This window comes from Caretta caretta, chromosome 4 (assembly GCF_965140235.1).
Source record: "Caretta caretta isolate rCarCar2 chromosome 4, rCarCar1.hap1, whole genome shotgun sequence".
Lineage (NCBI taxonomy): Eukaryota > Metazoa > Chordata > Testudines > Cheloniidae > Caretta > Caretta caretta.
In genome coordinates this window covers 63,331,957-63,358,396 of record NC_134209.1, presented here as the reverse complement: position 1 = coordinate 63,358,396, position 26,440 = coordinate 63,331,957, and the positions used below count along the sequence as shown (strand labels likewise).

At 39.1% G+C, this 26,440-nt stretch overlaps 1 protein-coding gene across 9 annotated transcripts in view; it reads left to right on the top strand.

The window, feature by feature from the left end:
* Positions 1–26,440, top strand: part of INPP4B (inositol polyphosphate-4-phosphatase type II B) — a 476,089-nt gene that overhangs the window by 417,631 nt on the left and 32,018 nt on the right. For all 9 annotated transcript variants that reach the window (XM_048847033.2, XM_048847031.2, XM_048847032.2 and 6 more), the window contains 3 exons: positions 2,476–2,573; positions 9,948–10,060; positions 19,091–19,245. In XM_048847033.2, coding sequence (XP_048702990.2) covers positions 2,476–2,573; positions 9,948–10,060; positions 19,091–19,245 — 366 coding nt within the window. The remainder of the gene's footprint in view (positions 1–2,475; positions 2,574–9,947; positions 10,061–19,090; positions 19,246–26,440) is intronic.

Sequence of the window (26,440 nt, the reverse complement as noted above, 5' to 3'; positions counted from 1 at the left end):
AAAACCTCCTAAGCTTACTTTTACCAGCTTAGGTTAAAACTTCCCCAAGGTACAAACTATTTTACCCTTTGCCCTTGGACTTCCACTGCCATCACCGAACATTTATCTGGGTTTATTTTTATTAGGAAAGCATCGTTTGGAAAATCTTTCCCCCCAAAATCCTCCCAACTCTTGTACCCCACTTCCTGGGGAAGGTTTGGTAAAAATCCCACCAATTTGCATAGGTGACCACAGACCCAAACCCTTGGATCTTAGAACAATGAAAAAAGCATTCAGTTCTTGAAAAGAAACACTTTAATAGAAGAAACAGTAAAAAAGAATCACTTCTGTAAAACCAGGATGGTAAATACCTTACAGGGTAATTAGATTCAAAACATAGAGAAGCCCTATAGACAAAACCTTAAGTTACAAAAAAGACACACAGACAGGAATATTCATTCTATTCAGCACAGCTATTTTCTCAGCCATGTAAAGAAATCATAATCTAACACATATCTAGCTAGATTACTTACTAAATTCTAAGACTCCATTCCTGTTCTGTCCCCGGCAAAAGCATCACACAGACAGACACAGACCCTTTGTTCCTCTCCCTCCTCCCAGCTTTTGAAAGTATCTTGTCTCCTCATTGGTCATTTTGGTCAGGTGCCAGCGAGGTTACCTTTAGCTTCTTAACCCTTTACAGGTGAAAGGATTTTTCCTCTGGCCAGGAGGGATTTTAAAGGTGATTACCCTTCGCTTTATATTAATGACAAAAGCATATCTCCAAATAAATTATAATTGGCTGACTGTTTCCCTAGCAACAGCAATGAACTCATAATTTCTACTTATCAGTAAAGCAACTCTAGCAAGAAACATACAGACACAGGCACCCAGACTAAGATCAGCTATCCTTGTTAGTAACACTGCGGCTGTGCAGATGTTTTTGTCTGCCTAAGCAAGGCCAAATTCTTTCTCACTACATGGTGTCCTCACTTCCAGCTTATGGTGGCTAAGCACAAGATAGCTGTGGGTTATGTCAAGTCCAGGTCTCTCGTAACAGGATCTTTGTACCACACTTATCACCATAATACTTGAACACCTTCTGCAGACTATCACAACACAGTAAAGACCTTCTGATTTCCTCTCTCCTTCCTGGTGGATCACTAGAATTTTTTCTTCCTTTTCTTCCACTTTTTCATCTCCCTCTCTCTCTCCCCTCTCCATGTCATTCCTGCTCTCATTGCCCGTCCCTTTGTTCTTCTGTTGTCTTTTCCTTTTTGCTTTGGTGTTTATGGGAAAGCTGGACTTGAAGAAGTAAAGTTACATGTCACTCTGGAGGCAGTGACCTCTGGAGCTAGTCTCAGCTCTCCAAAAGAGTGTTCCATAGTTTTGAGCCCGCTGCCGAGAACACTCTTCATTCTCAGCATTTCACTCTAAAGGTGTGGACAGTATCTTCTGTGAAATCTAATTGTCATGGAAAATCATAGTCTTAGAGAGAATTCTCTTAGGGAGCTTGCACCAATGCCATGGAGAGCCTTAGAGAGGAGAACAAACATCCTGAATTTGACTGAGTGTCCTGTGGGGAGTCAGACTAGTGAGCATTTGGGTGATACATTCCCAGCAACCTCTGTTGCTGAAAAAATGAACTGCAGCATAGTAGAACAACTGAAGCCTTTTTAAAGTGTGTGCACTTCAGCTTCACCTAAACGTAGTTGCAATAATCCGGCCTAGAGGTCACAAAGGTATGGGTCACAGTGGTTAGGCCACTATCTAACTGCAAAGGACATAGTTTACTGGCTAGTTGCTGATGCAAGAAGGAATCCCTGAAAGCTGAGTCTGACTGTTCACGAGCAAGGAGAGGAGTCCAGAAGGACCCAAGGATATGAACCTTGATTATTTACAGCAGACAATCTCAGTACAGGGTGCTGCTGTGGTGGTGGCTAGGAGTTCAAAATGTTTTCCTGCTGACATCACCTCTGTCTTGCCTGAGATCAATTTCAGCTGCTGACTTCAGCTGAAGCAAAGGCATTATTAGCATGAAAAGTGAATGAGATGCAAAAGTTGGTGGTGTCTGTAGAAAGACAGGCTGGCATTCAGTCTTCCACAGCAAATCCTGGCACAAAGCGCATTGACTCTGGCTGTCTACAGGGAAGCAGGATTTGGGACTTAATGAATAGTCATGAGATGAAAGCAGGGATTTTTGTCTGTTAGCTTGTGTTTTTGGCTGTTAGCTTGTGTTCAGGGGTGGTTTGAACTAGTATTTGTTAATGGTATAATGTGTATTTGAGGTTAGTTATTTTCTGTTGTATAAATCTATTAAAACAAATAGGGGAAAAAACAGTTCTCTATTTACATAAGGAAGCCATAGCTGCGGCTGAGTTAGGTATGTGTTTTGTTTCTTGGTTTTAGAGAAGGGGGTAGAGTGCAGGGGGGGAGGGGTGTTGTTTATAGAATTTGTTTTATTTTTATTTCCAGCATTGTCCTTTGCTGTTTTAGGTTTGGAGATACCACTTTGCAAGAAAGTGTTAACCAGGAAAATTTTGAACTTCTTAAAGAATATTACAAGTTGTTTACTGAAAAAATGCCTCCTGATTGTAAGTATAAAATTAATAATGTAGCATTCAAACTGATTTTAACAAGAGTTACAGGTGATAGACCATGGCAGCTTGTAATGCTGAAACTTTAAAAGTATTAATATGCAGCTTCTTTATGTTTAGACCTCAATCCTGCAATTTATTCCAAGTAGGTGGACCCCTGTGACTACATGCGGCACCACTGAAGTCAAGAGGGGTCCATCTGCATGGCACAAGTTGCCAGATCCAGGCCATAGTAGAAAGGTGAAACAGTAACAATGGGGTAAATTATGTTTTGCATATTTATTAACATAACGTTTATAGTAACATAAGTAGAGGTAACTAGACACCTATAGTATTCATGCTCAAATACCTCTCAGAAGTTTGAGTCAATTAGCTCCAGTCATTCACTCAACTTTTTATTCATTTCTGAATACATAACAAGATGTACAAAACTAAGGAGTGAATTGCAGATATAGAGCCTATCAATGGGTCCCATTGTAATGTCCAATTAAGTCAATGGAAAGATTTTCATGGACTTCAGTGGATATTGGATTAGCCCCTATATGTAGATGGAATACTGTTTTATTACTTTAATTGCTGAACTCAAAACACTGAAAAGACCCATTAGGTCATCTAGTCCTGCCAAGGCAGGGTTATGTTCTCAAGTGCTTTGTCTAATGTATCTATTTTTGAATAACTTCAACAATGGGACTTCCACCACATCTTTGGGAAATTATTCCACAATCTAAAGATCTCACCATTAGGAGTTTGGTGGGTTTTTTAGGGATATTCACCCTACATTTTTCTTTGCTCAATTTCAAAACATTACTTTCACACACTTGCACCATCCTCAATAATTTGTCTCTCTTCTTTCTTGTGTATGTATAATCCTAAAATATGTTTCTATTTCATCTGACTCATCTAGTGTGATCTGGGTTACAAGGATCAGGGCTTGGTTTAGGATCTGTCATTTATGTCTGGCTTTTTCTTTGTGATGCAGACCTTATCATGATAATCCGTACTTTTTGTCATCTCGAGGTTGGTCAGGTCACTTACCATCTCTGTGTCTCACTTTTTCCATCTGTAAAATGTGGGTGGCCATGTTTATGCACCTTTTGTAAAGGGCTTTGAGATCTATAGATGAAAAGTATAAGTGTATATTATTGTTATCATGTGTCTATTTCTTATAAATTTCTGCTGCAGACTACGGCAGCCTCTGGGCTAATAAATATTTCTTGCAGGAAGCATATAACACCTTTATTCTGTGATCTGCTTCTATTTTGTGTCCCGGAGTTATTTAAGGTGTTATTTTTAACATATAGGGCATAAAATGAGTTGGGTCCTAATTACCTCCAAAATTGCCTATTACTGCATTTGGGATTGTCAGAGGCAGTTGGTTTCACTGCCACGGGCTGAAGGCAAGGGGATTTCAATGAAGAGTCATCGAATAGTGGAATTTGCTTTCTGCCTTGGTTAGTCAATTTTATTCTGTTGACCTTCAAGTCAATCTACAAGGCTGAAGTGTTCTCTGGCTTTTTTCTAGGGGGCAGGGTGAGTATCGGGGTGAGATGATGGTAGGTGTCAGCTCTGTAGGAAAGATGGTGGGATTTTAAGAGTTTATTATGCTTTCTGGACACAGAATTAATTCATATTGTTGCTTTATAATATTTGTCCGCGCACTGAATGTATGACATAATGTAGAATACTTCTATTTCATTTGATTACCACTGAACAAAAGCAGCTTCTGTATATATATATATATATATATATGATTATGAATATGTATATTTATACCACACATGTGGTGGTGATATCTATGTGATAAATTGCAGACCAATGTGGTAAATAGGTAATCATAAGAGTCAGTCCCCAAGAAGCTTATAATATAAATAGTTATTTTTTGTTGTTTTCCTCTCTAAGCCTGTACAGTTAGTTGTCAGTACTAAAATGTTCTGCCTTTCCATGAAAGGATATAGTAAATGGTACCAAAACCATGTTTTTACAACTCTCTCTCTTCGAAAACATCTTTTTTTCTGAAAAAACACACGCACATTGCTAAAACAGATCACCTACTACCTCCCTTGGACCTAACTAACTACAAAAAAATTTTTTCATGCAAATGGCAACCCCTAGTTTTCATCACCTGGGTACCCACCTTTGAGGCTGACCCTGAAGTGGTTATTTAGACGCCATGTTAGTAATTTAAAAGGGATGGAAAATCTTCATTCTTTTTCTTTGTTTTCTGGTCATACACTTATTAATCTCCACAACAGAGAGTTATGTTCTGGAAAGTTTTTCCTTCCAGAATTTGTTTAAAATATATATATATATATATATATATATATATATATATATATATATATATATATATATATATATTTCATCTTACATTACTTATTAAAGATTGGAGCTCTTGAAGTATTATTCTGGGGTACCCTGTGATGTGCATAATGTGCAGTGGTTATGTCCAGTGATGACTCTGCCCCCGCCCTCCGGGACTCCTGCCCCATCCAGACCCCTGCCCCATCCACCTCCCTCCCCTGTCCCCTGACTGCCCCCAGAACCAGGCAGGAGGGTCTCGTGGGCCTGCCCCGCCCCTAAGAGCCAGAGGGACCTGCCAGGGAGCGAGATGGGGAGTCCCCGCGGTGCTTACTTGGGGCAGCTCCCAGGAAGCATCTGGCAGGTCCCTCTGGCTCCTGGGGTGGGGTAGCATAACTAGGTGGGGAGCAGGGGGAGCAGCCGCTCCCCTAGCTGATCACATCAAAAGTGGTGCCTTAGGCACCGACTCTGTGGGTGCTCCGGGGCTGGAGCACTCATGGGGAAAATTTGGTGGAGAGCACCCACCAGCAGCTCCCTGCCCCGCCCTGTGCCCGGCCCCAGCTCACCTCTGCTCTGCCTCCGCCTCCTCCCCTGAATGCGCTGCCCCGCTCTGCTTCTCCGCCCCCCCCCCACACACACACCCCGGCTTCCTGCAAATCAGTTATTCACGCGGGAAGCCTGGGAGGGCTGAGAAGCAGGCGGCGGCTTGGTGTTCAGGCCCAGGGAGGTGGAGGTGAGCTGGGGCGGGGAGCGGTTCCCCTGTGCACCCCCCAGGTTACCTGCTGCGGCGCGGGCGGCCCTCCTCGCGTCCCCCTGCCCCAGATCACCTCCGCTCCGCCTCCCTGGGCCTGAGTGCGAAGCCACCACCTGCTTCTCAGCCCTCCCAGGCTTCCCGCGCGAACAGCTGAAACGTGGGAAACGGGGGGGGCGGGGGGGGCAGAGAAGCAGAGCCGGGTGGTGTGTTCAGGGGAGGAGGTGGAGCAGATGTGAGATGAGCTGGGGCCAGGCGGGGAGTTGTCGGTGGGTGCTCTCCACCCACCAAATTTTCCCCGTGGGTACTCCAGCCCCAGAGCACCCATGGAGTTGACGCCTATGGCATCACTTTTGGCCGGTTGTTATGTTTAGAAGCCCTCTCGGGACAACCGGTTCTAAAAGGGCTTCTAAATTTAACAACCGGTTCCAGCTAACCGGTGCAAACCGACTCCAGCTCACCACTGGTTATCTCACACCAACTATTACTCCCCTGATTCCTATCTTCCATACATATTCTATCACCGTCAACAACTTTTTCCTCCTTTACCCATGTCAACAATCCCCCCAAATCTACTTCTACTGCATCTGTTTTTTTATAAAATGCTACTGTGATCTGTTTCATTCTGGGATTCATTCTGGTAATAATTTGTAACTGTTCTCCCATATGTCTTCCTCCTTTCATCTCATTTTTACTGTTGCTGCTGTCTTTTCAGTCTCCTTGATCTTATTGTAGTCATTCACACTGTGCCACTCCATCTTCCTGGACTACCTCCAAATCTATGCAGGCATCTCTGGTTCCCTTCAAGAACTATGCTTATCTAGCCTCACTGCACATTTCTGCTGATGTACTTGTACTTGTCTTATTGCAGTTTCTCCATTTCTGGCGAGTCAAGAGCCCTTGTTCTATGGAGATTCAAAGTGTTTTGTTCTTGTTCTTGTTCTTCTGGTCTCTTTTATTTACCTTCTTCCCTTTGTTATTTTCTCTCCACCTTTTAACTATGTTTACCATAATGCTGTTATTCAACTGTATATATATCATTCAACATCTTTAATAGTTCATCTCCATTCACCCTCTCTGCTCTCTTGACTTGAGGCTTGTCTATACAGGGAAGTTAGTGCTCAGCAAGATAAGGTCTGAATTTACAGCGCACTAGTTACACTGCAGTTACTCCCTGTATGAGCACTTTTACTGCACGCTTCGTGAGCTTTAGCTTAGTACGCTTTAAGGGGTAAGTGCTCAGCTGCACTCCAGGGATTTTGCTGTACTGTAGCAGTGTTCACATGGTGAGTTACTGCATCGCAAGCTGGTGCACTGTAGATTCATATCCTGGCTTGCTGTGATGCAATTCACCATGAAGATAAGCCCAAAGTAAATTTTCAGCTTCATTTCAACTGCCTTCAGTTAAATGTTTTACAGACAGACATCCCTCTCTTGACTTAGTGGAGCTTACCATTGACCATTATCTATTCTTCTACACATCATTCATGTGTAGATCTGCCCATCTCCACCTCTGCAAAATTGCCCAGGTATGCCATTGATTTGAGTCCCAGTCTGTTATACTACTAATTCTCCTCTTGTCTTCACTATTGGATTTCCCGGTGGCCTCTCCAAATCCCAGCTCTTCAGATTCCACCATTTTAAACGTTGTACAAAGGTCCACATTACACGGTCACAGCCTGGCCCAGTCCTGCTCTCTGAAGAGATAGCACTCTGCTGTGAGAGGATCTGAGCGCTGAATCCCACCTGCTGCTAATCATCATGGGGCTGAGTTGTGACTGATCACTGTTCCTACCACTGGGTCACTCAGGCGCACTCTCCAGGGTCTTTCCCCAGATTTCTGTGAAGAGAGAGCCCATTCAAAGGCAGAGTCCCTGCTGGCAGGAACCTATTGTTCAAGCAGGTGAGATCCATTCTGTACTGATTATCCCTTGATTTGTCAGACCTTTCCAGACTGAGTTTTCTTCCTGTGTGCCAAGTCCCTGCTACAAAGTGGATAGTCTAATTTACAATGACAGTTGCAACATTCTTAAAACCAAATGGAATTCGTAACTGGAGACAGACATTTTTACCAAGCTGACGGCCCTTTCATTTCTGGATTCCTTTCAAACTTCTTTTTAAAACTTCTTTTCTATGCAGCTACTGTAGCACACATTATTAGTCTCTCTCTTGTCCCCACTCTCTCTGCTCATCTGGCCTCCTCTGTGTGCCTCTCTACTTTCTCACCACCTTTGGTTAGCAAACTTATTCCTCCGTAGTTTTTGCCATCTGGTGCCGCCATTCTGTACCTCTTTGCTTCATTGACTTTCCATCTTCTTTCAAACCACAGATGAAAACAGTTTTCACTTGCCCATTCATCTTCATTTCTCATTCCCTTTGACTCTCTGCTCCTATTAAACCATACATAATAGTGAAGTGTTTTGGGATAATTTCCTACTGAAAATGCATACAAATAAAGTTCTATATAATCCTCCTGATTCATCCAAAATACAGTACCACTTTTACAGTATCCCAGAAGAGCTGAACGTATGAAGGATATGAAAATGTAGCATGCTTATTGAAAAGTAAATTTAATAAAACATACACAAAGGTAACAATATATGGTAAGAATGATTGTTTAGGACTCACCCTAAGAGGCTACTAGCATAAATGTAGATTAATCCATGCCTCTGTTGTTTTAAATTGCCATTTTGATATTTGGGCAACAGCCACACCCATGTCAGGAAGCTGGGGATGATCTTCTCCAGCCTGAGAAGAGAGCTGCATGCAAAGCACTCTGGAACCACATGAAAATCAAGAACCTCTGCTTTGGTGCCATATCACATCTGCAGAGCATGCATTCTCCAAAGTACAACCCCTTTGATAGGATACAGTAATTGTAGGACATATTTCTTTATAATCCACAAAAATAATTTGACAGTTTAATACTGTTATATGATTGAAGGATTTGAACAGTCTTTCACATCCAGCCAAGGCATGAGTTATTTTAGCAATACAGTTCTTTAAAAGAATATTTACCCATGGTAAAATGCGTGTCTGCCCCACATTAAGGATTTGCTAGGATGTATTGGGGAAAGACCATATTATGATGCACTTATATATTTTCTTAATGATAGTATGATAAAGCTTCAAAATATCTAGAAACTCCTTTCTGCATATTCACTGTATGTATGCTGTGTGTTTTTTAAAAAGTAGACACAATGTGCAGATAAGATAATATATATTTATATAGGCAGGTAAGAAAATCTTCAATAACACAATTACAAAAATGAATTACAAAGCCAGTTTTTAAAGTGTTCTGTATTATTTCTTCTGTGTTCTTTTTGCAGGGCAATATTGCATGTGGGTCAGGCAATTCAGAGAGCTTTTTAACATATTCTTTTTGTGTATTTTTTAAATTACTTCTCAACTACATATCACGAGTGAGAGAAACTATCACCTTCATTCGAGATAGAAAATAAAAGTTTGTAAATCAAACAGTTGTCATTCTGCCTGTGATCAGGTTAGGGGAATGGCTATCTGTTCTGCATTGTAATATTCTTTTTAGTTTTGACTGATTTGGAAATAAATCTTGGATCTCTCTATTTCAGAAGGATTTGGTTTTAGTAGTGGGAGGATCCCCCTGCCTGGTTTTACTGAGGCAAAATTACTCAGTTTGTCAACTTGAAGGAAAGAACGGCACCCAGATAGAATTGTTTTCATACCACTTCCTATGGGTCTAAGATATTGTTATGTTTTTTTACGTGTTAACAGTTGATAAATCACTTTTAGTTCACATCTGTAAGAGGAAGTAATCCAGAAAAACTGACAGAACTTGTGTCTAATAATTTTCAGTACTAATTTGGAAAGAGGTAACATCAAAAAAGTAATGTGCTATGTCTGTGCCCTTGAAGCCCTAGAATAAATTAAAGTGCCAAGTCCTGGATTGCTTAGTGACTTATATTTCCCATTGACTTGTCTTCAGTGGGAAATCTGAATGCAAGGAATACACAACCAGACCCTCTCAGACAGTTCTCCATTCACTTCCAGAGCCTTTCTGTGTTCTATTTTAAACTGACAACTAGAATCTGGAACTAGGCCAAATCCTGCAAGGTGCTGAGTTGTTGATAAGATGGAAATTGAGGACTTTCAGCAGCTCTATAAAGTAAAGCCCTCTGTTTACAGGGAAAATATTTTTTTCTTATTTATTAAATAGTTAGTTGCTACTTTCTATCAAAATCCTCATGAATCCAAAATGAGACTCTAAATGTTGGAGCTTTTCTTTAGTGAGGAAATCTTTAAGTCAGCATAGCCGTTGTCACTGACTGTTTATTTCTTTTCAGGGCTACCACATTTTCAAGAACAGAATGACCTAAAGGGATTACTAGAAAATCTCCATCAAAATATCCAGGCCAAAAAAAGAAAGAATGTAGAAATCATGTGGGTGGCTGCAACGGTAAGCTGCTTTGTTCCAATTACTTTCATATATGGTGTACTAATTTTCCATTACTTGCTGATATGAGGGCTGCAAAGGAATTTTTAAGGATGCACTCAGAAAATACAGTGATTTGGGTCATAGAAGTACCTACATATTTCTAGACCAGTGGTTTTCTATCATTTTCATCTGCTGAGCTATTGTAAAAAAGTGACCCTCTCATGGATCCATCTCCCCTCCCAATACCTGAATCCTCTGCTTCTTGATTCTTAACACTTTTCATGCTATAGATCATCTAGATCATCACAGATTCATGGCACAGAGAACTCATGGAGGAAGGGTGAAGTTCCAGAGGACTGGAGGAGGACAATCATAGTACCTATCTTTAAAAAGGGGAACAAATTGGACCCAGGGAATTATAGATACCTGGAAAGATACTGGAACAAATTATTAAATAATCAGTTTGTAAGTCCCTGCAGGATAATAGGGTTATAAGGAATAGCCAGCATGTATTTGTCAAAAACAAACCATGCGAAATCTAATTTCCTTGTTTGACAGGGATTACTGGTCTAGTGGATAGAAGGGAAGCAGTAGACTTCATATATCTTGATTTTAGCAAGATGTTTGACAGTCTCACATGACATTCTCATAAGCAAACTAGGAAAATGTGGTCTAGATAAAATTATTATAAGGTGGGCGCAAAACTTACTCAAAAAGTAGTTATCAAAGGTTTGTTATCAAACTGGCAGGACATATCCAGTGGGGTCGCACAAGGATCTGTTGTGCGTCCACTACTATTCAATATTTTCATTAATGACTTGAATAATGGAGAGTATGCTTATAAAATTTGCAGATGACACCACGCTGGGAGGGGTTGCAAGCACTTTGGAGAACAGGATTAGAATTCAAAATGACCTTGACAAATTAGAGAATTGGTCTGAAATCAACAAGATGAAATTCAATAAAGACGAGTTCAAATGAACAATTACAAAGTAACTGGCTAGGTGGTAGTCCTTCAGAAAAGGATCTGGGGTTATAGTGAATCACAAATTGAATATGAGTCAACAATATGATGAAAAAGGCTTATCTTTCTGGGGTGTATTAACAGGAGTGTCATAGGTAAAACATGGGAGGCAATTGTCATGCTCTCCTCAGCACTGATGTGGACTCAGATTGACTACTGGGAGAATAAAACATGATAAAATGTTTAGAAAACCTCACCTTTGAGGAAAGGTTAAAAAAGCTGGATTTGTTTAGTCTTGAGAAAAGAAGATGGAGGGGGGACCTGATAAGTCTTCAGATATATTAAGGGCTGTTATAAAGAGGAAAGTGATCAATTTTTCTCCATGTTCACTGAAGGTAGGACAAGAAGTAATGGGCTTAATCTGCAGCAAGGGATATTTAGGTTAGATAGTAGGAAAAATTTTTGAACTATAAGTGTGGTTAAATTCTGGAGTAAGCTTCTAATGGAAGTTGTAGAATCCCCATTATTGGAGGTTTTTAAGAACAGATTGGACGAACACCTGTCAGGAATGGTGTAGGTTTACTTGGACCTATCTCAGCACAGGGTCCTGGACTTGATGATCTTTCGAGGTCCCTTCCAGCTCTACATTATTATGATTGTATCATCATTAGTAAGGGCTCCTCCACAGGTCACGGTTCAAAAAAAAAGTGGTCTAAGTTCAACCTCCCGCACTGCAAGAGAGCTATCAGAGTTCCCTACAGCTTTCCATGTAGAAGTAGTATACATCTGAGACAGCTACTTCTGGTGAAACTTACAAAGAACAGTTCATGGGACTTAATAAGACACCATAGGCTATGTACTTGTGGGCACCAATCCTACACTTGGCTCTGCCTGAGCAGATTACTGAACCTGTGCAGAGCCCTGTTGAAATCAGTAAAGCACGTAAACACAGGGGCCCGTCCATGTGCTATTTATTACAGTATCAGGGCCCTGGCTACTAATACATGCCCGTAGGAATGTTAAATCATGTAAGATATTCCCTTCAGTATCCAGTTACTGTTTTTACAGTGAATCTTTTTTCTAAATTTAAAATGAATCTATTATTGTCACATACCAAACTGCAATTATTCATAAGTATCTTACTTTTATTCTTTAGTCTAACAAGCCTCGGGGCCTGTTGCAAAACATAATTACTTGGTTTAGCTCTAGTTGGATATTTCTGTACACAAACTCTATTGTTCATAGTTTTATATAATGAAGGTACTTTAATTTGTAAATGAATATCTAGCTGCTACTGCTATAGGCACTCTACAAATCACCTTTACGTAAATTACACATATGTCATTCCCGTAGCTTCTGTCACCATGGCAGTTGGGCATTCCAACTGCAGTGATTAAAACACCAATCAACTAGATATGTTTCAGAGTAGCAGCCGTGTTAGTCTGTATCCGCGAAAAGAAAAGGAGGACTTGTGGCACCTTAGAGACTAACAAATTTATTTGAGCATAAGCTTTCGTGAGCTACAGCTCACTTCATCGGATGCACACAGTGGAAAATACAGTGGGGATATTTTATATACAAAGAGAACATGAAACAATGGTAGAACATGAAACAACTAGATATGGTATTTGAAGAAATACAAACTAAGGAAATACAAAGCATAAAAGTAATTCAAACAAAACAAAACCCTCTAATGATTAAAAAAAATTCATAAATAAATAAAACACCCATATTTTTTGAAGAGCTCTTGCAGCAGGGACATGAAATTTGGAAGGGAGATTGTCCTGAGGTCAGACTGGGTCCTGGAGTCCTTTGCTACTGAATATCTGTTCAGATTTCAAAGAGTTACAAGCTATCTGAAATCACTATTTGCAGTCTGCGTTATGCTCCACAGGGTTTGATACAGGCTTGGTGCTTTAAAAAAAAAAAAAAAAAAAAAAAAAAAAGCAAACATTCTGTCTGCACTGAGCCTGCTCCTCAACCTTGCTGAGCCTCCTCAGACTTCCTCGGTACTGAATATACTCCCTGCCTCATGCTGAAATAACCAAATACTGGTGTGATGTCTCCAATTTTCTTCCTTCCAGGTGATATCCCCGCCAAACTTTGCCCAGTGTTTGGGGAATTAAATCAGGGAGAAGCCTTTGCTTACTCTAAAGATACCTTCTTATTGCTGCTCCCCTCTGTTTAATACCCAATGGTCCAAACTATTTCCTCTCTATTCTAGCTGTTACTGGTGTCAGGTCTCTTACGTTGCTATCAGTAGAGCCTGCGGAGGGAAGAGATTCTGCTCCATCTCCCCTGTGCCTGGACTGAAGGGCTTCTACATAGTAAATTCCTGAATAGCAATCTGTATACAAGAGAGAGGGGCCTCATAAAGCAGGATCTCAGAAAGATCCTCCTTGAAAAACAGGCCTAAGGGACTAAAAGTCCACAGTGTTCTCTCTACCTTCAATTGCCTGTTGGGGAGAGGGTGGAAGGTTTTAAAAGGCCCCCTCTTTCCCAAACGATAGCTCACTTTTATAGCTGTCAGCCAGCTATGTAGGTTGAGGGTTGCTCAATCCCCCTTCTACCTCTCCAACTCTCTCTCATTTAGGGAGAGACCACCATGTATGACTGTCAAGGAGAAGAACAGCCCTACCGCCAACATAATTTCCTGATACATAACACATCTCTGAGGGAGAGTGCATGGTTGGGTGGCCATGGAGTATATCTCCAAGGTTGCTGTCAAGAGGGTCCTCTTGCAGGCTGCAAAACACAAGTCAGGATTTGACCTCACACTGTGTAGATTTTTGAAATCAGAGGTGCTTAGTATTGGTATCCAAAGGGGTGTAATTTATAACTTGGCAATCTAAAGGTTTGAACCAAATTCTCTGCCTGTGTAAACAGGCACAGTGTCATGGATTTCAATGGAGCTATGGAAGTTTACACCAGGAGAAAATCTGGCCTTTAGCACACACAGTAGTCTAAACGCAAGCCCTTTCTGTACATTTTCAAATACACAAACTATACAGGGCAAAGCCGTTTTATCTTTCATTAACAGTGGGAACAAGATTCCAATGACACACAAAGACCTTTTTTAGTAATGAAGTTGTTGCCGTTTTATATATTGCTAATGCTATTTTGTAGTAAGGTACTAAATGTAACAACATGTATTACAATGTAAATCCACTGTGTGTAAAAAGGTAAGCCCTTTTCCAATAGGAATTCTGCAATTATACAACATGACTCTCAGAAGAAGTAAAAGATAAATCAGCATGGGACTCTAAAATAATCTACCAAGAGCAGGACAGGATTTATTTTCACTTCATGTCTCCAGAGGTTTCTTTTGTCATCCATTCAGTGAATCTTTAAAATATTTTCATGGAGGAAAAAAGTGCTTTGCTGCTTTACAACCATTTAAAAGTTTGCCCTTCACTCAAATGTATAGCCCTTATACTACCCTATTTCAAATTATCCCCCTGGAATTGACAAGTCTGGAGCTCTTGATGTTGATACCATAGTATGTTAGCATCTTTGTACTGGGAAGTCACAATTTCTTGCTGTAAAGGATTTATTAGATTATTGCAATAAATATATTATTGCTCATTATAATGGGACTACATTTAATGTACATTTAAAGTCCACATTTGCCAACTGTTACCACAGACATTTCTTATTTTAAATATTGGGGGCAGAGAGAAACTGGTTATCTCTGATACCATTGCGTGGCAAATGTTGGCAGATGTTGTGTCTCCCATGAAGCCAGACTATGCTCTATGCTCTGTGAACATAAAAATAATTACAATGGATAAGACTAGAGGTCCGTCTACTGCAGTATCCTTTTTCCAACATTGGCTAAATCCAGATGCTTCAGAGGAAAGTGCAAGAACCCCCATAATGCACAATTATGAAATAACCTGGTTATAGTGGAATTTTCTTCCTAACTCCATTTAGCAATTGGTGTAGGCCCTGAAGTGTGAGAGATTTTAGCTCTTATCCTAATATAACCTTGGATATTCTCATTATACATAGAAATGTCTAATCCCTTTTAGTATCCTGTTAAGATCTTGGATTCAGTGATATCTTATGTCACTGTTTTATTTTTGAATGCAGGTTTTTTTGTACATAATTCTACAGTTGTAAGTTCAACTTTCATGATAAAGAGATTTCACTACAGTACTTGTATTAGGTGAATTGAAAAATACTATTTCTTTAGCTTTTTACAGTGCAAATATTTGTAATAAAAATAAATATAAAGTGAGAGCTGTGCACTTTGTATTCTGTGTTGTAATTGAAATCAATATATTTGAAAATGTAGAAAATCATCCAAAATATTTAAATAAATGGTATTTTTTATTGTTTAACAGCACGATTAATTGAGATTAATTTTTGTAATCACTTGACAGCCTAATAAAAATAAATCATACAACCTAACCCACCCTCCTGCAAAAAGCAGAGGTTTTAACCCCGAAAGGGAAGAAAGCCAGAAAGCCATTATGGACTTCACTATTGATTTTAGGTGGAACATGCTCAGATACTACAGTAATGGGTGACGATATAAAACACTACAGTAAGATAAGATAGATTCTCCTTCAACTGCTGTCTTGTAGTAAATAGTTGTGTTACCCAGAGTGTATGGATCATATCCTCTCATAGTGGCTGGTCCACTTAGCGGTTAAGAGTTGCTCACTTGGTTCAGGTGGTAGAGCTCTGTATTTGAAGGTCAAAGGTTCAAATTCTACTGGTGATCCTTTGGTACTGATAATGTTGGGAGACCAGCATTTTGGGCTGTATAGGTAGGAGCATTGCTAGCAGATCGAGGGACGTGATCATTCCCCTCTATTCGGCATTGGTGAGGCTTCATCTGGAGTACTGTGTCCGGTTTTGGGCCCCACACTACAAGAAGGATGTGGAAAAATTGGAAAAAGTCCAGCAGAGGGCAACAAAAATGATTAGGGGGCTGGAGCACACGACTTATGAAGGGAGGCTGAGGGAACTGGAATTATTTAGTCTGCAGAAGAGAAGAATAAGGGGGGGGGGATTTGATAGCTGCTTTCAACTACCAAAGAGACTCTGCTTGTTCAGGGAAAGCCCCTGGTGGGCCAGGCTGGTTTGTTTACCTTCCGCGTCCGCAGTTTCAGCCGATCGCGGCTCCCACTGGCTGCGGTTCGCCGCTCCAGGCCAATGGGGCTGCGGGAAGTGGCACGGGCCGAGGGACGTACCGGCCGCCGCTTCCCGCAGCCCCCATTGGCCTGGTGCGGCGAACCACAGCCAGTGGGAGCTGCGATTGGCCGAACCTGCAGACACGGCAGGCAAACAAACAGGCCCAGCCCGCCAAGGGCTTTCCCTGAACAAGCGGCATCCCAAGTTTGGGAAACACTGATCTAGACTGTTCTCAGTGGTAGCAGATGACAGAATAAGGAGTAATGATCTCAAGTTGCAGTGGGGGAGGTTAGGTTGGATATGAGGAAAAACTTTTTCACTAGGGGGGTGGTGAAGCACTGGAACGGGTTACCAAGGGAGGTGGTGGAATCTCCTTCCTTAGAGGTTTTTAAAGTCAGGCTTGACAAAGCCCTGGCTGGGATGATTTAGTTGGGGATTGGTCCTGCTTTGAGCAGGCGGTTGGACTAGGTGACCTCCTGAGGTCCTTTCCAACCCTGATATTCTATGATTTTCACATGATAGAATTTTCCCTCTGGTTTTCTGTTTTTAAAAATTGATTTTCTTAATTCACAAAGGGAGAAATCATCCTTAAACAGGTGTTAGAATTAGAAACCAGGATAATTTTTTGTCATGACAAGAAACATGTTCCATATTTCAGTCTTTTTCACATATTTTCATTGTGTACATCTTAGACAGTTGAAGGTTGAAAACTATGAACGGCTTTGTAAGTATGGTTTCAATACAGGGTCATAATCCTGAAAACCATTACTCATGAGTAAAAGCTGCCTTACTCTAAGCATTTGCAGGATCAAAATCCTAGGTATCAGGTATCTCCTCACCATATCACTTCATTAAAATATTAAGCATTCATACACCTGAACTATAAATGAAATAGGTGGACATCACAGAGAGTGGGGAAAGACAGTAAAAGCCTTTTTTCCTTTTAACTTTTACCAATAATGGAAATCCATTTCACTACAATCACTTCCTCTTCTGAATATAAAGAAATACTATAGTGTCTCAGATTCCACAGGTTGGTAATTCGTAATTATAGTCATTTAAATGACTACTATTATTCATACTTAAGAGTAAGGACAATATACATTTTGTAGGGCATGGTGGTTTTTTAGCTATTGAATATTCCTTAACTCTTTCCCTATCCCTGTTCTATTTCAAATCTCTCACCCTTCGACATCTGTTCTGTCAAATCATGGCCTCTTTTCAGTTTCATATTTTAATTTAAAAAGCTTAATCGTTAATAATCCTACAGAAAATTTTTAAACAAAAACTGAGAGAGCCCAGGGCACGGATGCAAGTAATTGATAACAGAAGGGTCAGGAATACACAGTGCAGCCTGGTCAGTGTCACTTTTAGTAACAGCACCCCTGATTGTTGGGCCACATTTAATTTCTAATTTTACTTCAAAAAATAAACCTGAGAGTATTAAATGGTGCTTCTGTGACCTCCAAGTCAGTCTGTGCTGCCCTTCGCAAAATATATTTGTATTCTAATTGTATCCTCTCAGGTCTTTCACCTGTATTTAGCCACTCTGCACAGGGATTCTTTCCCTTGTCTGATACATAGCCAGTTGTAAAACGTGGCGCAAAACTAATGGTACTATATACATTACGGTTAATAGCAATCAAACGGAAAACAAGACTTAAAAATGAAATATACAATAAAAAAGGAATCATAAGACACTCCAAATTATGTTTTCTGAGGCTATTAATACACACTTCAAATGGCTGAAGGCACAAAGCCAGAGGATTGTTGCATCAAATGTGCTGGAGTTATGTACTTATTATTGTAGCCTTGAATATTTCAAAAATGCTCAGTGATCTCAAACACTCACCAGCTGCAATCGCTTTCCAGCACAGTGCCTGAGAGCACACCTCGCCCTGCTAAAATCTATTAGATAGCTGCCTCATTTTTCCCAAGATGGCAGATATTTATAGACCTGCTGTGCTAATGAAGGGCTTTAAGATTTGGTTTTTAAGATATGTAATTTGGATGAAATTGGCTAAAATAGAGGCTGCAACCTCTCCTGTACAGTTTACACAGACATGTCTAATAAACATGGATTCCATGGTCCCTCTTCAGGGCCCCATTGCCAATATCTGTACCAGCCTGTGAAGGTCTGGCATGAGCACCTTCCACAACATACACTGGGTGTAAAAAATCCTCTGTGGCCTTGTCTGCATTGGGAAAATACATCTTTAGACATTGTGTTCATTAACAAGTTTTAACTATCATATTAAACACGATTTTCTTCTTAGTATAGACAGCAACAGTCATGTTTATAAAAGCAAGTTAGTGAGTCATGGTTAACCTTAGGAAGGACCCTAGGATTAATCGTGACCAGCTAACACATTTTTAAACATGACTTGTCCCTGCCTACACAAAGAAAAAAATCATATTTAACATCATGTTAGTTAAAACATGTTTGTTAATATATTTTCTAACATGATATATCTTTCTGGACATGGCCTGTGGGTCAATTCTAACAGCCTCCTCAGTGCAACCCTACCCTGGAGGTTAAATGGTGCAGAGGACCTTGCGTGTGTCCTCCAGGCCACAGTGAATTTCATTCTTAGAAATTAAGCTTACCTGAAATACTTCTGATGTTAATTTGGTATTTGGCAATGTAGGTGAACATTAATTACAGTAGTACATGTGACATTAAAAGAAAAAATAGTTTTCTTTATTGGCTCCTTTTCCAGTTTGTCTGATGATCATTGACTAAACTACTTAGGATCACATGGCAGAAGCATAATGATTGAATTCCATTTGAGTTGGGTTAGTTTTAACCAAAAAAAAAAAAAAAAAAGAAAGTTAAGCCTCGATGTAAATTCTCTATAACTGTAAAATATGTGAGTTAATTTTATGCTATCCTTTACAGTGGATAGGATGCACAACAGTAATAATTGGATTTGTCTGTTTTATAGATTTGCCGCAAGCTAAATGGAATCCGTTTCACCTGTTGCAAAAGTGCCAAAGACAGGACATCCATGTCAGTGACACTAGAACAGTGCTCAATCTTGAGAGATGAACATCAACTGCACAAGGACTTCTTTATCCGGGCACTGGATTGTATGAGAAGGTATATATCTGGTTTTAGTTTTTGGTTTGTTTATTTTTCTGCTTCTTGTGTTTCAAACACACGCATGTACTATATCGCCTTAGTACTAGCCAGTGGTGAATGTGTTACAGGCCAAAACTTGCCTTATTGAGGAATAAGGACTGCAGGATTTGGATCTAGTTAATTAGCAGTTCATTTTTAATGCTTTTTCATAGGCTTTCATAAGACACACAATTTTAGCAATATGCCTGTACCTATAAAAAAGAAAAATTTATTTACTCTCTTAAAAACTTCCAAGCTGTTAAATTCTTATTAAAACATTTAAATAAAATGGAGCTGGAAAAATATTACTAAATCAGAATTAAACATTTGTTATAGTTGGTAGTTCTCATTAGCTCATGTTATCCAAGATAAAAAGAATGACCAAGGAAGTTTGGACTGATGGTTATATTTAATTAAATCATCTTTTAAAAAAAACAACAACTTTACATTGCATTGTTAAGTATAGCTATGCAACCATTAAGACAGAAGTAATTAAGAATGTGTAATTAGGAGATGTGATAGGGTTTTGAATATCTGCATGTTAGTCACAGGAAAGAATTTCAAGTAAATAAGTTTAGATCATAAAATGAATCTGGCCCCTGCATTGTGTTATCTATTAGTCCGAGAAGAACTAATATTTCATAGTTAATTATTTTTTATGAATACTGAATAGTGTGCAAAGGATTTGTAAATACTAACATTTTGCATCTAAGCTGTTTAAAGAATATTTAACAAAAATCCCTGCAAGACCATAAATTTCAGGGCAGCCTCCTAGGAGGTAATAAATTGTATGTCCTCAACTCCAGTGCAACATATGATTAGAATTTCTTTCCTAATTTGTTTAAATTGGGTTTATACAACTTATACCTAAGTTAAATGTTTTTTTTGAAGTTTTAGTTTAGTAGAGTAATGATCCAAACAGATATATTTCATATCCTGATGCTAGAAATTGTGTTTATGGATTAATTTCAGAAGTAGTTCAATCTAAACTTATTAAGGATATATTGCAAAAGCACTTGGAGTGCTTTTGCAATATATCCTTAATAGGGACACCTGTTATTTAAAAAGAAACAAGTTAATTGCTAGAAAGGATGATTCAGCAGAGCACTGTGAGGATTCAGAAGTATAGCCCACTTGCAAGTTGCTCATTTACTGTGATGGTGTACTAAAGTACCATTTCATATATATCATTAGCTTTCCTAAATCCGTTGACCATTGTAGTGTTTCAGCTGGTGGGTGACACTTGCATGCACTATCTTTCATACTGTCATGTTTTACCACTAACGAGCAATTCCTGAGTTTTTTACATTAAACACTCTTTCTGTTGGTATTTCAACTGTCCTGTTTTTCTTTTGTAAGCTATCAATAAATGTGAGTGTTTGAAAGCTACTATAAATGGCTGGACATAAGGATCTCAACTATATAAAATAAATTCTTATGAAGATTAAGACTCAAACAGGGAATGGAAAAATTCAGCAATTAGAAACTTTCTAAATAGGACCTTGTATATTGTACAAACTAACTTGTTAGTACAGAAGTACTGTAGGTTTCTGCAGACTAAACTCTCCTTATATTAACTAGTAGTGTCTAATGTCATTATAATTGAGCTGGAAAATTAAATGAGTAATGCATCAATAAAATGTGCAGATGGTACTAAAATTGGAGTTAGATAATAGCAGAAAATTCAAATAGACCTGGAGAACATGGAGAGTACTGGGCAATTAATAAAAATATAATATTAATATAGTAAGAGGCACAGTTAAAGTGTAGGCCCCAATTCAGGAAAGCATCCCTATTCAGGAAGGGCACTTAAATACCTGCTGAACTTCAAATGCATGCTTAAAGTTCATTTTCTTAAGTGCTTCCATTGATCTGGACATTAGGGAAGAACACTACTAAACAATAATAAAAAATGGAAGCATGTTGAACAAATGGCACATCAATGCAGAAGACTATTTAGAATGATAGTGTAATGCATTGACTTAGTGTGTGTGATCATGTGTCCCTTTAGTGACTGGAACCGGGGACTATAACTGCCTACTGCTTATTGTTAGCTAATGGAGTTATTCCTTTAGCTCAGGTAATAGGTTGTGCAGTTGCATCTTTGTGCATCTAGTGCTGAATGTTCTAGCTTTGGTCATCTCAGATGATCGTGGTGTCATGCATCCACCATAGTTTCTTGCAAAATTAAATATTAATTTTCAGTTTGAAATATAATAAAAAGGCAAATACCATTGCACACTGGTATATAAAAGATTTGCATGTAAAACCAAGAGCCAATACTCCCTCTCCATTCAGCGGAACGAACTGAGTTTTATTGGGTTTACATTTGTGTAAATGAGAATTGAATATGTCCCACTATTAATAGAACCTCATTTTGAAATGCTGAGGGGAATTTTGCTTTCATTTATAATGATGTAAATATAGAAAGGAGAGCAAACCCACAATTTTCCCCATGGAGGAATCTAATGGCCTTCTAACAAAAGCTCACTTATTCATTTGAGGGGACTTGGCAGCTATGCTTTTGAGGTTTGGCTAAATAAGGTTAATGGGCTTGACAGTAGTGTGACACGAATGTATTTATCCTTTCTATGTGATTAGTACTGTAAGATGTTGTTGTAAAAGGTTATGCTGTGCATTTCTGAATGCTTTATTCTCTAGATGCAGAAGCTTTCAAAATGGTTTCTGCATCTGAAGATAACGTTTTGTTTTATGGGGAGAGAGAGGCACGTCGTCAGTGCATTTCTTAATTTATACAGTTTGGGCAATTTTACTCTGATGAATCCTCAGTAGATCACTTTGTTAAGCTCCATGTCAGTCTGGCTTTTTTTGCGATGATTGCCATGAGGCACTTGTAAAGTCTTTGAAAAGAAACAGTAGACAAGAAAAAACAGATCTTGACATAAAAACACTAACAGGCTGGATTGAACTTTGAAAGGCTACTTTTAAGAGTTAACAGTAGGAGATAAATAATGGGGTGAAAGCATTTGATTTGTAAAAGTAAATTGAGATTTGGGAACAGCCTTTATCAGAAACTCTGATTTAGAGGTACTAAAATCACAAGAAAATTTGGTGGCTTTAATGCTACCTTCTCGCATGCCTATACTGGCATGGCTGCGATTGCTATTATAGAGAGGAGGGACATGTCCATGGCCCCATCCTTGCTTTGCTCCTTTGGAAAGTTTTATGGTAATACTAGACTCCATTAATGCTTGTGCCCACTCCATCTCCTTGCAGGGCTAAGCACAATCTAGCATCCATTAAGGGCTACTTCTCACATTTAAATTATAGTTTAGTTTTTTGTTTACGCGGTGAGACGTTATTCTGCAAATAGTTTTTATACTATGGATTAGTAAGAAAAATAAGAGACTTGAACTGATACACCAGATATTTATCACTTGTAAAACGTAGTGCTTTAAAGATTGGTTTACTGACTGTCCTTTTAATTTATGAAAGATTGACTACAGGAATTCAGACTTTTGCACTATGAATACCCAATGCAGCGTTTTGTTGTCTTGGTGTATCTCAAGCCATTAAATTGTTGCCATTGAAATGAAAATACAAATAGGAGTGTCTGTGTGTTTAATAAATACTATAGTATATGTGATATTCTACCCTTGATTTGTGCATGTGATTCCTATTGATCTTAGTGAAAGGCGTATACATACGGTGGGGCAAATACAACTAGTATATTATTCTCTGTGCATCGAGTGGTCTGATTTCACATATTACTGAAATCACACTTCTGACTTCTCAATTACCTTTTTTCAAATCGTGTGATCTGGTTTTCTTATTTCCCATTCTCCAGTGGATGGAGGTCTCCTGCCATCTTGAATTCTCTCTTTGTGGTATAGAGTTAAAGGGACAAACAATGTAACATAATTAATTGCAGGTACCTCTCATATGATTCTGTTCATTTTCCTTGGATGGAGCTGGACCCTGGAAAGCAGCAGATGTTGGAAGCAGTTTTTTAGAACTGCATTTTCTTTCTGGCCTATTAAAAGTTGCTTTTCAGTGAGTTGGTCCATATACATTTTGAAAGTCTTGAATAGTAAATAACCAGAGAATCCTTTACTTTCAGAATGTCTTCAGTAAAGCTTAGAAATAAAATATAAATATGATAAATCCACTCACTTCAGTAAAGCCTTGGGGTTGTCAACCCCATCATCATTCTTAACAGGCAGCAGTACCTGTCAGATGTTTGAACCAGTGAACACATTTGATTCAATGAAGGACTTGTTTTCACTTGACACACCAACTGAGGATATTTCAAATAAATTGTCTATCTTCAAAAAGCTGATTGAAACACACAGTGAATGGTCTGAGTAGCAAGGTATGGGTGTTTTATGGCCCAGTTGTGAAGCAAATGGCCCTTTTCAGAGAGCTCTTGAAGAGCATCATTGCACAGAGATCACTGGCAAAATAAATTCATTAAAAATGTTTGAGTTCTGGGATAAGACTCCTTATGTTTTGTAGAGGAAAAGACAGTTGCAATATCTCTTTCCTATGACCTCAATACAGTGATGGGTTAAAGCAGGATCCATAGGTCCAGACTGAGGGGGACCCTGGACCTACAAAGGTAGCCCATGACCGGACAGCATTGTGATTGCCATGTAGACTCAGAAGCAGAAGCAAATATTGACAGGAAAGAGGTACTGATCACAGAACTAAAAATCAGTGGTAGCTTACATACAAGTGATTATGACTTGATCACATCTATAATGTGAAAACAAATTAAGTCCAGATCAGTTTTATGTGTGTGTGTGTATGTGTATATATATATAGGTAGGTGTGTATATATATATATATATATACTTGGTGCTTTAAAAGAGCCCGTTTCACAAAGCAGAAAACAATTGAGCCAGAAGAACTGGGAGGAAGAATTTAATAGAAAAGCATGAAAGATCATTGGGAATTGTTTAGCAAAACTGTATTCAATTTCCAAAAAGTCACAGTCCCACAATTGTGGAAGAAGGCTGTATTGGTTAGAAAACTGACCTGGTTTAGAGCGGAAGTAAAGGCAGCTATAAAATTATACATATTTCCCTTTTTCATCCCGTTACTTTCCTTTACTATCAGCTTTCCCTTTCTTCTGTTCTATATATAACATTTAAAAAATCAGAAGTTAGGAATTGTAGAAAATTGTTAAAGAAAGCACAGAGACACATAGAGAAATCTATGGCCAGCAGAGCTAATAAGGAGTTTAGGTATGTTAGGAAGAAAAAGAATCTTAATGTTGATATTACTCCATCACTAGATGAATGGTAAAATTATCAATAATAAGTAAGAAGAAGCAAAAGTATTCAATACATATTTCTGTTCTGAATGGGCGGGGGAGAACAGATGTAGTCATATCATATGATGAAGGTCATATTTTCCATTTCACTAGTACATCAGACGGAAGTTAAATAGGAGCTAATAAAGTTACACATTTTTAGTCAGTAAGTCCATATTTTTTGCACCCAAGTTTTAAAAGAGTTGGCTAAAGAGCTTGCTGGACCATTACTGTTGATTTCCTATAAGTCTTGGAACACTGGGGAAGTTCCAGGAGATTGGAAGAAAGCTAATATTGTATGAATATATAGAAAGGGTAAACAGGGTGACCTTGATAATTATAGGCCTGTCAGTCTGACATCAATCCCAGGGAAGATAATGGAGCAGCTGATATGGAACTTTATTAATAAAGAATTGAATGAGGGTAATATAATTAATGCCAATCAACATGGATGTATGAAAAATAGATCCTGTCAAACTAACTTGATATCTAGTTTTGATGAGATTAGTAGTTTGGTTGTTAAAGGTAATAATGTTGATGGCATACACTTCAACTTCTGTAAGATATTTGATTTCATATAACACAACATTTTGATTAAAAAATGAAAAGGATATAAATTAACCTTGCGTGCATTAAATGGATTAAAAGCTGTCTAACTGATAAATCTTGCAATGTAATAGTCAGATATGTTCTAGGTATTTTTTTGGCGAAGTTCTATGGGCTGTTTTGTCAGGAAGGCCAGCTAGAAGGTCACAATGGCCCCCTCTGGGCTTGGAATTTGTCACCTAGGACTGGAACTGTGCAGCTACTTTTTGGCCCTACCACCATCTCACAATTCTGGACCTGCCTGTTCTCAGCTTGTTGGCAACCGTTGCACTGTGCAATTGATGGCTGACTGCACAAAGAGGAAGCAGTTGTACTCTGGTATTCCTCTCTCTGCGCAGACCAGTGAAACCTCCCACTCACTTCTATTAAGAGTCCTTAAGAGTCTATTAAGAGTTCAAGGCTTACAAATGTATACTAAACCTACTGGAAGAGCCTGTAATCTGGACAAGCCATGGGTATTCTCTAGAATCATAACGTTTTTGTCATCTGAGAGGGGGAATGTTAGGAGGAGAGAGAAGTGAACATTAGTCCCATTCGTGTGCTGAAAGGGACCTCCATATTTAGCAACAGCAATGACCACTTTTGTGTATTAATTGTGATAGACATCTACTTTATTTTTAAATAAGAAGTTATTATTTCTGTAGCAGCAGCTATGTGCATGGTGCCTTTCAGACAACAGGAAAGCCTATGAGACAGGGGAATGGGATGTAATGAAGAGCTGTGTGATTGACCCGTGTAGCGTACATCTTGTTAGCTTTCATTACTTTTATTTGGATTTTTTAAATATCTTTGTTTATACTCAGTATGGAGGAGGAGGATTTTATAGATCTGTTGGAAAGAGTTCATCTAAAGGAATGGTTTAAATAAGTAAATGGTTGAGATGTAGTGAACCAGTTCAGGATGGGAGTTTCCAGCACAGGCAATAGTGTGCTAGAAGATGTGAAGGACAAAAGTGATCTTTTAAATCTAGATCTGGGGCAAAAATCTGTTTTCCCCCACATGAGGGGGAAAAAAGAAGTCAGGGGAAAAATGTGGAACAAATAGTATGTGATGGTATAATTAAAGACCATATCATAAGAACATAAGAATGGCCATACTGGGTCAGACCAATGGTCCACCTAGCCCAGTATCTTGTCTTCCAGCAGTGACTGGTGCCAGATGCTTTAGAGACAATGAACAGAACAGGGCAGTTATTAAGTGATCCATCCCCTGTCATCCAGGTCCAGCTTCTGGCAGTCAGAGGTTTAGGGACACCCAGAGCATAGAGTTGCATCCCTGACCACCTGGGCTAAT